General features: G+C 44.2%; 1 protein-coding gene across 1 annotated transcript in view; it reads right to left on the reverse strand.

Annotated features, from left to right (window-relative positions):
* TENM4 (teneurin transmembrane protein 4) overlaps window positions 1-12,243 on the reverse strand; it is a 1,172,733-nt gene that overhangs the window by 58,862 nt on the left and 1,101,628 nt on the right. Inside the window, 1 exon segment of the mRNA XM_030200091.1 lies at window positions 5,742-6,619. Within this exon segment, the coding sequence (XP_030055951.1) occupies window positions 5,742-6,619 (878 nt within the window).

The following is a 12,243-nucleotide window of genomic DNA, read 5'->3' on the forward strand; positions in this document are numbered from 1 at the left end:
TCTTCTGCTGTTCCCCTCCCCTCTGCCCATATTCCCTAGCACCATCCTCCCCTCTACCCATACCCCCTAGCCCCATCTATCTCCTGCTCATTCCCTCCGCCCCCCCCCCCCCCCGTCCTATCCATCTGAGCTAAAGACAGAATCTTACTGGTATTTTGACTGGTGCTATGTGCCCAATATGGCGGGCGGGGGGAGGGGGATTTACTATCCTGACCAAGGAGGTTTGATTGAGAACAGGAAAAGTCATGATGTCAAAAAGTTGAAGTCACTTAGGTTAGCCTGTGTTTCCCCTTCCCCGCACAGCCGTAGTTCTGCATACACTCAAAACAAAGCAAACAAACCTATAAGCTACTAAATCCACAATGCAGTTCTTTATTGATGGTAACATTTTTATTTAATTTCACTTATATTTTCAAATACGCCAGCTTATGCACCATATGGATGAACATAGAAGAAGTATGATAATGGAATAACTTTTCATAGGTAGAGTAGTAATTTGTTATAAATTGTAATCGGTGTGTCATTTGGAGGGGCTGGTTATAGAGACTCACTGGCACTTGCTGTATTCGTGCAGACATTTTTTTTATCCTGGTAAAGCACCACTAAAACAAACATCATGTTATAAAAATCAGGTGCATAACATTTAGAGTTTCTATCTATTTATTTCTTTACTTATTTATGACATTTATATCCCACATCAAACAGTAATTAGGTTGAACCCTGGGGGCATTTAAAACGTTTTGGTTTTTTATTCTTCCTGTGCCTAGATCAAAAGAGAAAGATGGTTTGTGGGAACTTGCTCCTTTAGTTTTGTGGAATGCAGTGGTATATTATAAAAATGCACTTAATATTGTTTATTATTACTATTTATAAGACAGATATTAAATAATGTATCTAGATGTGTCATGGGAATAATGAAGGCTAAGGGAAATCATCAGTAAAACTCTCATCCACTCTCTCATCGCCTCTCGCCTTGACTACTGCAACCTACTCCTCACTGGCCTCCCACTTAACCATCTATCCCCCCTTCAATCCGTTCAGAACTCTGCTGCGCGTCTTATCTTCCGCCTGGACCGATATGCTCATATCACCCCTCTCCTCAAGTCACTTCACTGGCTTCCGATCAATTACCGCATACAGTTCAAGCTTCTCTTACTAACCTACAAATGCACTCAATCTGCAGCCCCTCATTGCCTCTCTACCCTCATCTCCCCTTACGCCCCTACCCGAAACCTCCGCTCACAGGACAAATCCCTCCTCTCAGTACCCTTTTCCACCACCGCCAACTCCAGGCTCCACCCTTTCTGCCTCGCCTCACCCTATGCTTGGAATAAACTCCCTGAGCCCATATGCCAAGCCCCCTCCCTGCCCATCTTCAAATCCTTGCTCAAAGCCCACCTCTTCAATGTCGCTTTCGGCACCTAACCATTATACCCCTATTCAAGAAATCTAGACTGCCCCAAATTGATTGACTGCACATTTTGTCCTTTAGATTGTAAGCTCCTTTGAGCAGGGACTGTCCTTCTTTGTGAAATTGTACAGCGCTGCGTAACCCTAGTAGCGCTTTAGAAATGTTAAGTAGTAGTAGTAAAAGAGTTGGAGCTGAATGATAGCAACAAATCTGGTGGACTGGAAATGCGTCAGCATGAGTTCAGCAAACAAAATCTAGGCTTAAAACTATTAGCTGGTTGATATTCAGCAGAAGTTAATACGAGAAAACCAATGGACTGCATTAGGAGCTTATAGCCCATTTAGTTATGTTTAAACAAATGAGAGATCTGCATGAAAGAAAATATTTATTTTTTATTATTTTGACTTATGAAAACCACTTGTCCCTCAAACATACTCAAAGCAGAATAATCCATTTGTAGAAAAAGAGATGAGGGGAAGATGTGATTCCATGCGCCCCAATGAAAGCTGAAATTGGGTGGCGGGGGGGGGGAAGAGGGGTTGGTGGTTGAGAGGCTAGGATAGGGGAGGGCAGAATTATACGGGGTCTGTGCCGGAGCCGGTGATGGGAGGCGGGACTGGTGGTTGGGAGGCGGGAAATACTGCTGGACAGACTTATACGGTCTGTGCCCTGGAAAAGACAGGTACAAATCAAGGTAAGGTATACACATATGAGTTTATCGTGGGCAGACTAGATGGACCGTGCAGGTCTTTTTCTGCCGTCATCTACTATGTTACTATGTTACTTTGAAAGGAGAGTTTCTGATCTTTATAACACCAGGCTTCCCAAGGAAGATTACAACAACATTAATTAAGATGAACCCATCAGTAAAACAGGATATCCTCACTGAAATTTGGCCATGTAGTACTGTATTGTACAGAATAGTGTAGAAAAATGAGCACAAAATACAGCCTTTATTAGTGCTGTTTCCACTAGCTACAATAATTTTGGAAGCTGTTTTAGTGATATTCAATGTTGATTTCATGACACTTATATCTACATATGGCACGCTTTCAAAATAAATTAACAAGCTGTCAAATAAGTAAAAACAAAAAAAAAAAAAGAAAAACAACTTTTGTCCTTCACCTTTTAAGGCGTTGCTTCTCCATCTGGAACTGCTTTTGTCTTTTTACCATCAGACTACTACTACTATTTAGCATTTCTATAGCGCTACAAGGCATTCGCAGCGCTGAGGCAATCCAATATTTCTAATAATCTTGTACTATTGCTTTCAATAGCATTTGCTATTGTTTTGGGTGTACTTGTGACTCCGCCTACTGCCAGCAAGCTACGCCTACTGGCTTCAACCCATATAATGGGCTAGATAGCCTCATACCAGTGTTGCCAGGTGGGCGGTTTTCCCGCCCAATTGGGCGGTTTTCCGCGACCCGCCACGGGAAATTTTTGCCCGCGGCGGGTTGCGTTTTTTTGGGCTGCTTTTTGGGCTTCAGGGCGGTTTTTTGGGCGGCTTTTTCGGCCACGGGGGGCGGGGTTAGTGACGTTTTGGGCGGGGTTAGTGACGTAGGAGGCGGGGGCCGATGACGTGGGAGGCGGGGCCGATGACGGGGGAGGCGGGGCCGGTGACGGCGGGGGTGATGACGGCGGGGGCGGGGGTGATGACGCAGGGGTGGGGGTGTCAGGGGCGGGGTTTGAGTTTGGGCGGGTTTTGGGCGGTTTTTGTGCTGGATTGGGTGGGAAAAAAATTTTCCACCTGGCAACACTGCCTCATACCATCTCCTGTTCTCAATCTAACCTCATTGATCCTGACACCCAACAGCACTAAGGAAAATCATGCGTGTTATGTCTGGGTCAAAGCAGAAGGATTAAATCTCTTGAATTTCTTTTTTTAAGTATCTTATAAATGAATATTGTTTTAATAATTGATAGTCACAGTGAGTATAAGGCAGGTGGCGGTAAGTGCTCCCCCCCCCGAAATGGATGCATGGCAAGTGCTTCACTTGACACATGGCCATCTCTTAAAAAAAAAGGTGGGTTTTCCTTTTTTTTTTTTTTTAAGAGATGGCCATGTGGCAAGTGAAGCACTTGCCATGCGCCCATTTCGGGGGGGGGGGGGGGGGAGCACTTACTGCCACCCATCGAGGTGGCGAAGGGCTCCCATGCTAACCCAGCGGTAATCAGGCAGCGCGCTGTACTGCCCAATTACTGCTGGGTACACACCGGCGCTACAAAAAAACCAGTATTTCCGTTTTAGCGAGCCACCGTTTTGTAAAAGACTCCCCTAGTGCAGTAAATAACACATGCTAAGTAACGTGGAATGGGGGTTGGGGACTGGATAGGGTGGAGGTGGAGATCGGGCTAAATCCATTAGTGCATCGTAGTAAAGGGACCGCTTAGTGTGGAAACTTAAGGGTAAATGCTGGACACCCCCCACCCCCCAACAGTTACTCTGCAGCCTTTGCACTTCTCATGTGTTAATTTCGACTGTTAACCTAGAGTAAGTGCAAATGTTTAACGCAGTTTAATAAATGTGCCCCTTAGCTTCTTTTGCAAGGATTACCCTAAAACCTTTTGCCCAGTTCTTAGTTACAGTGCCTTGTAAAGATGTTTACACCCTTCTAAACTTTTTTACATTCTACTGTCTAAAAACTACAATCCAAAATGCATTAAAATAGAAGATTGTTTCACTCATCTACATAACATATTCTACACTTTCAATACGAAAGAACAATTATAGAAATATTTCAAAATTAAGAATAAGAAACCAGAAAGCTTTGATAACATAACTCTTCACACCCTTTATCATGGAAACCCTAACTTTCTTCTGTTTCCACAACTGCTTTAATGAGGCCCACAATAAGTTAAATAGAGCACACCTTTAGCCAGTCACAGCAAATGAGCTGATGCGAATGCTCCTGGATGAAGAACCAAAGCTTTGCAGCACTGGGGACAAGGGAGGTTTTTGAAGTTCAAGGGAAAGATAGATGGTGCAAAGTACAGACAGGTCCTGGAGGAAAACCTGGTCCAGTTGGCCACAGACCTGAGACTGGAGAGAAGATTCACCTTTCAGCAGGACAGTGATCCTAAGCAACAGTGGAATGGCTGAGCAAGTGATCCACTGAAAGCTCAGACCTGAATCCAAGAGAAATCTGTGGCAACACTTTAGGACTGTAGTCAACCGATGATCCCTACCCAATCTGAAAGAACTTCAACTAGGAGTCAAAACTACATAATTCTGCCGTGCAAAGTTGATAGACAAGGAAGCAATTTTATAAGCAGGCACCTCGATGTCGCGCAGCGAGAGTCTATTCTGTAAAGGAATCTAGGTGCCCAGATTTCATTATAGAGTACTAGCATAGCCCGGTATCAGCGCACATCAGATATAACTCCAGAGTTACGCCAGCCATAGTCCTGGCGTAATTTCAGTCACGTCAATGCAGCAGGAATGTGTTCAGTGTGTACGTGGGAGCCCTGCCCATGTCCTGTCCACTTGGAACCCACCCCCTTAGCATTTACAAGCTATGCCGCTTAAGGGTGACCTTGTAAAATGGGTCCCAAGTTGGCACAAGCATAAGTATTAGTATTCTATACATTCACATACACAAGGGCCATGAATTTGCCCTTTTATCCTAAATGGCTCATGGCTGCTGTTGCTGCAAAAAAAAAAAATGATGTACACCAAGTACTAAGTCAAGGGGTGTAAAGACCACTGTTCCCTCTAAGCTGAGTAGGAGTCTTCCAACCGCTTTGCTACCAGTAGGGGGTTGTGCTTCAATTTGTGCTTTCAGTCACTAGGGACAGGCAGATTCCTTGGAGTTCTAAGGAACTTGTCTGTCACTCACAATTGAAATGTGATAGTGAGACAGCACCCCCCCCCCCCCCCCCCCCCGGCAAGACTAGATGGAGGGCTCCCACTTAGCTTATAAGGAAAAGTGGCAAAGACTTATGCAATCAAAACTTTTTGAATATTTCTATAATTGTTCTTTCCCGTGTTATTTCTGATCTGATGAAGAAGGGCTACCTTCGAAAGCTAATCAAAAAATGTATTAAGTTACTCCAATAAAAGAGGTATCATCTTATTTTCTTTTCTTTGTTTTATTTTATTCTATTTCTATTGACTGATATTGTATTTTGAATTTGCACTTTTTTTTGACAGCAGAATGCTGAAAATGTTCAGAGGTACAAATGCAGCTTGTGTACACGGAACTTTGGGTGTCATTTAAGAAATGTTTGGCCTTTTCCCATGAGGTCATTTTTTTCTCATTCTTCTCATGTAACATATTACAAATACAGATTAATAATAAGAACAGATTAGCATTATAATAATACTTACTCATAAAATGTTGTCCATCCGTTCTCATTGGTCTTGGTTGCAAGAAGACCAGAATTTCCATGGTAGGTCATCATGGCCAATTCATGCCCTTGGGTTGTCACACTCTTCAGAGCACTGTTAGTGCCAATAGTTACCCAGTACAACTGACCATCTGGCACCACCAACCAGAGTGGCATTCCAGTGGAATCCCTCCGTACATTCAACGTGTTACCATTGTTATCTGTGATAAGTGTTAAATCTCCATCTCCACTATATGTAAAATTGTAAAGGTAATCACCAGTAGTAAGGCTCTGGGTATAAAGATGTCTTCCACTAGTATCAAACAAGTACAACTCCTGATCTACTGGAGAAGAAACTTCATACAAGTTCTGTGTGTTGAGAAACGGTTTGTTTTCCCGAATAAATCGTATACGGATATTTCCAAGGTCAGCAACATACAGTTCGCCATCTGCACATACAGCAAGGGACGAGGGGGCATTTAGTTTGGCATCCTTTGCATATCCATCATCACCGGCAAAACATTCACAGTTGGCATCATTTTTGCAATCACAGCCGCTTGGCGCTCCTGCGACTAGTGAAATTTCTCCACTGGTCGTGACTTGCCTAATGCGGTTGATCTTTTTCTCATCCGTTTCAGCAATGTACAAAATTCCGTTATGAGAGACTGCCAGGGCAGTGGCTGCCTCCAAGGTAGCGTGGACTGCCACTTTGCTAAGAAGGATGTGGTCAATGCCTGGTACTTGGCAGTGCATGGGTCTTCCAACCACAATGCGGACTTGATGATTTTCAGAGATCTGCAACACAACGTTATTGTCAAGCACAAAGAGGGAATTATCCATGGGGTTGACTGCTAGGTCTGTGGGCCATTCCAGACGAACCTAAAAATGTAAGAAATGACAAAAGAGAATGTTCAGAAAATATAATTTGTCACATTTAACTGTTTTTCTAAAGCAAGTACCCTACCACAACAAAATGAAAATCAATACATTGTTCTGATCCATTGTTAAATCTTGCTCTACCGCCTTGCAGATCTAAGTGGTTTACAAACTAAATCAAATTTCAAAGTAGGAAAGGAAATACAATAAAAGACAGGAAAGAACTATACACTCATCCTAAAAAGCAATCAAACTCAAAGACCACCATAATGAAAATAGGGGGCAAGAAAGAAGAGACAGTTAGGTAGGGTAGATGGAGAAAAAGGTAACGGAATAACAATGGATTCAGCTGTAATGATCCTATGTGGGATCTTATGTGGAGATAAAAGCTTGATGAAAAAGCCAGGTTTTTGAATGATAGTTCAGCATGAACATTTAGGGGGAGGGAGTTCCAAAAGAAAGGGGCCATGAAGTAGAAGGCACGGTGTCTGGTAGTCAAGCTAAGCAGCTTTGGGATCTGGAAGAACCAGATGATGATCATTAATAGAACGAAGAAGACAACTAGGAGAGTACAGAATAGTAAGAGTTGCTAGATAATGGGGGAGTCCAATCCTATTGGCCTTAAAAGTAGGTGTCAATAGTTTGAATATTATTCGCTGTTCAACAGGAAGCCAGTGTTGGTTATGAACTAATGGGGAAACATGATCGAAACTCTGAGCATGGCATAATAATCTAATAGCTGTAGTTTGTATGGATTGCAATAGTTTAGTCTAGTAGTTAATATAGAGAGAATAAGAGTATGAAATGTGTCATGGTCAAAATATCGTCAACCTGAATGTAATTACCGAACAAAGAGGCCAGTCTTACATAAGTTAGATATCTGTGGAAAGAAAGTGAGTTGTAAATCATGAATAATTCCTAAATAATGACAGGAATCCACAGTTAAAATAAAAGACCCAAAAAGGTTATTGTAGTAATTGGAGTACAGAGACCTCCAGTAAACTAGTCGGCTACTGTTTTTCCTTTGTTCAGAACTAGTGTGTGCTCAGAGAGCCAATTTGAGACTAAGTCTAGACACTCTTTAAGTGGACCAACGGATGGAGTGAAAGGGTTAGTGGGAAAGAGTAGCAGGATATCATCTGCGGAGAAATGGAATGAGATGAGGGGATTTATGAATACGTTGAAAAGAAGTGGAGACAGAACCGATCCCTGTGGGACCCCCACAGGTCAAGGGAAAAGGGGGGCAGTGGGATAAGAATGAGGGACATTAGGGATCATATTCTACTGATGCTGCTTTGAATCTTGGGCAAGTCACCTCACCCTCCATGTGCTCAGGTACAAGCTTATGGCCTCATTTACTTTCATGAGTTACTGCACTTATGTTCTTGGGACATACCAATACCTAACTGCAGATCTACCTATACAAATCAAGCTCGCTCTCTGCTTATCTCAATAAACTTCTGATCCCCTACACTTCCCTCAACTTCCTCCATTTAGCTGATCACAATCTTCTCTGGTTGCTGTCACCCTCATAACTCCATCTCATCTCTTTGCACTCTACTGCCTTCTGCTTTATTGGCCCAAAAACTCCGACTTCACATCAGGAACCAATAAACTTTCAGCATTTAAAACATTGTTGAAATCTCATCTGTTTACCCAAGTTGTGTGTTTTTTTTTTTTTTTTCTTTTTCTTCTCCTCTATTTCTCCCCTTCAGATATACACATGTTGGATCACCTCATACCTTTATGAAATGAGTTTATCTACTCGGGCAGACTAGATGGACCATACAGGTCTTTATCTGTCTTCATCTACTATGTTACTATCAGGCTTATTTTCGAAAGAGAAGGACATCCATCTTTCGACACAAATCGGAAGATGGGCGTCCTTCTCACAGGGTCGCTCAAATCGGCACAATCGAAAGCCGATTTTGGGCGTCCTCAACTGCTTTCCGTTGCGGGGATGACCAAAGTTTACGGGGGCGTGTCGGAAGCATAGCGAAGGCGGGACTGGGGCGTGCTTAACACATGGGCGTCCTTGGCTGATAATGGAAAAAAGAAGGGCATCCCTGACGAACACATGGACGACTTTACTTGGTCCATTTTTTCTTGCGACCAAGCCTCAAAAAGGTGCCCGAACTGACCAGATGACCACCAGAGGGAATTGGGGATGACCTCCCTTTACTCCCCCAGTGGTCATCAACCCCCTCCCACCCTAAAAAAACTTTAACAATATTTTTGCCAGCCTCAAATGTCATACCCAGCTCCGTCACAGCAGTATGCAGGTCCCTGGAGCAGTTTTAGTGGGTACTGCAGTGCACTTCAGGCAGACGGACCCAGGCCCATCCCCCCCACCTGTTACACTTGTGGTGGTAAATGTGAGCCCTTCAAAACGCACCACAAACCCACTGTACCCCCATGTAGGTGCCCCCCTTCACCCCTTAGGGCTATGGTAGTGTTGTACAGTTGTGGGTAGTGAGTTTTGGGGGGCTCAGCACGCAAATCTCTTAAGACATATCTCTTCACCAAGGCATACAATGAGTACTAATAGCCACATAATTCACCCGACAATCCAATCAATTAAGATAACTCATCTATTATAGCTACCTTAATCACTCCTCTCCTTCTTCTTCCTACCCTTATCTAACCTCTGCACAATATTAAATGTATATGTCACCTTGCAATGACAATGTTAACAAAACTATGTAAGCCACATTGAGCCTGCAAATAGGTGGGATAATGTGGGATACAAATGCAATAAATAAATAAAAGGTAAGAGAGCTATGCACCTGGGAGCAATTTATGAAGTCCACTGCAGTGCCCCCTAGGGTGCCCAGTTGGTGTCCTGGCATGTGAGGGGGCCCAGTGCACTTCGAATGCTGGCTCCTCCCATGACCAAATGGCTGGATTTGGTCGTTTCTGAGATGGGCAGCCTCGGTTTCCACTATCGGCGAAAACCGGGGACGACCATCTCTAAGGTCGACCTAAATGTTGAGATTTGGGCGTCCCCGACCGTATTATTGAAACGAAAGATGGACGCCCGTCTTGTTTCGATAATACGGGTTTCTCCGCCCGTTCGCGGGGACGTCCTGCGAGGACGCTCTCAGGAAAACTTGGGCACCCCATTTGATTATGCCCCTCTATGTAAACCGCTTTGAAGCCTAGTACAGGCCATATGGCAGTATATCAAGAGGAACTAAATAACTCAATAAATAAGTCAATGTCTTGTGTGTAATCTCTCACAAATTCTGTTTCTTCTTGTCTTGTCTACTTTAACCTTTCATGTATTAGAATATTATCGTCTGTGGTTTCCCTTTCAATATTGCATGCTCCATTCCTCACAATCATTTTCAGAGTATAATGATGCTGCAAGTCTTGAGTTAATGCCAAGCATATAGCTTGCTCTGAACTGACAGTAGTTAAATATTTCATGCCTCTGGTGCCCTAGGAGTTTTTCTCTCTATTCCAAATCATGAAGAAATATTTCCCTAGTTTCTGTATAATGGTATAAAATTAAAATCAAACTGTATGCACTGCTATAACTTCATCACAATATGAAATATGATTACCTCAGTTATGTGATAACCTTTGATAATGAAGAAATAGACTGGAGAACCCTTTGTATTTGACTGCCAATAAAATATACACAAATGTCTAAGAAAACTGAGGTAATCTCTCACTATAATGATGCCATTGTGAACTATTTTAGGCATTTTTGTAAAGATACAGATATAGATTACAAATGTAATAACAAAGGTGAACTACTGTATTATTACAACAACACAAAGTACAACCAAGCCGCACTGAGCCTGCATTATGTGGGAAAGCGCGGGGTACAAATGTAATAATCTATATAAATAATTCTCACCTCCAATTCTGAAGCTCACTGTGGTGCAGGGAAACACTGAAGCCCTGTGCTGTTGTAGCCTGTCAGCACCACTCACTCTCACTCTCACTCATACACCCGCCCTCAGCCACGCCCCATCCAGACATAATTCGCAACCCCAATGTTCTAATGAAGCCCCAAGCTCTACCCACTTCCGTGAAGGGTTCGTTAGTTCGTGGTGGTGAAGCCTCTCCACTGACCATGTCTCTCTGTCACGCCCTCGAATCGAACGTGATGACGTCGAGGGCGGAACAATTTCGGTGGACGAAAGGAACGCAACGGAAAGGGAGTAGGGAAACACACTCCCTGCCTCACAATCAGCTGCCAGTGTGCCGACGAAACCAAAATGCCGCCGAAAACGAGCGTACAAAAACGGGATAAAACCGCTTCGGGGGGAGGGGGGGGAGGCAGGCAGCCAGAGACACTCAATGTCGGAGGGTGTGAGGGAGGGACTTACACTCATGCCGTCCCCCCAACACCTCAACAACAACGTGGATGCAGCACCTCACAATCCTCCCGCACTTGTTTGACAGGTCTGGGCTGTCAAAAGCCCAAACCTGTCAAACAGCCTGCCCCGAGGCCTGAACAATGGGGGCTGGAGATCCGGTGGGTCTCCAGCCTCCCCAAACCCCCAGAAATTGTGAAGTGGCCGCCTCCGGCCAAAGGCTCTCCCACCCTCCCACCCAGCAAGTGCATGCTGGACAGGGCTCACCATTCCTCCCCAATGTTCCGCAAAGTCTAACGCCAGCTCGGAGCTGGCGTTGATTTTGCCGCAGCCAGCGACCCAATCTTTGGCGCGCTGGATGCTGATCATTGGGGATAGTAACATAGTAGATGACGGCAGAAAAAGACCTGCACGGTCCATCTAGTCTGCCCAACAACATAAACTCATATGTGCTACTTCTTGTGTATACCTTACCTTGATTTGTATCTGCCATTTTCAGGACACAGACCGTAGAAGTCTTGCCCAGAACTAGCCCCACCACCCAAACACCAGCCCTGCCTCCGCTAAGCGCTGATTAGCAGGCATTTGCAAGCTACTTGCGCTAAGAGCACTCGAGTGCGTTGTTTCAGGCGCTCGAGGGCTCTGATCATGGGTCGGCAGCAAACTCCGGCGCTAGTATGGCGTTAACAGCCTCTAGCGCCGGAGTTTGCTTTTGATCATGAGGGCCCTAGATTGTGAGCCTTCTGGGGGCAAGGAAATAACTACTGTACGTGAATCTACACCACTTCCATAGCTTTCAGAGGGTATATAAGAAACTAGAATAAACAAACAAAACCCACTGACTTTGCAACTATGCAGTCGGCATGAGTGTACCTTATATACCTATGAGGTCTCTCTTTAAGACGGAGATAAGCCTTGCAACCTGCAACTTGACCTTGTTCATAAATGACAGGCACCAGACAGCAGCCAAGGATAAAGGTGAGCAATGCTGTCCAACCAGAAGAAAGATGTGATGCAAACCGCCACAAGATCATCCCGTAAATTTCTCAACCTGCACTACCCCAGCCGCAAAGGACTTAAGTACAAGATGATGCACGCCACTACCTTCCCTTACAAGAGCACGCAGATATGGAATGCACTACCTACAGACCTGAAAGCAATCAAAGAAACATCTATCTTCCGAACATCTCTGAAAACATTCTTCTTCAACAAGGCCTACAATGAGAACCTGTAACCTCACTAAGTCCACTCAACTATGAACGCACACCTTCCATAATTACCCTAACAACTCCCTTCCTT

The sequence above is a fragment of the Microcaecilia unicolor genome, chromosome 4, assembly GCF_901765095.1.
Source record: "Microcaecilia unicolor chromosome 4, aMicUni1.1, whole genome shotgun sequence".
Taxonomy (NCBI): domain Eukaryota; kingdom Metazoa; phylum Chordata; class Amphibia; order Gymnophiona; family Siphonopidae; genus Microcaecilia; species Microcaecilia unicolor.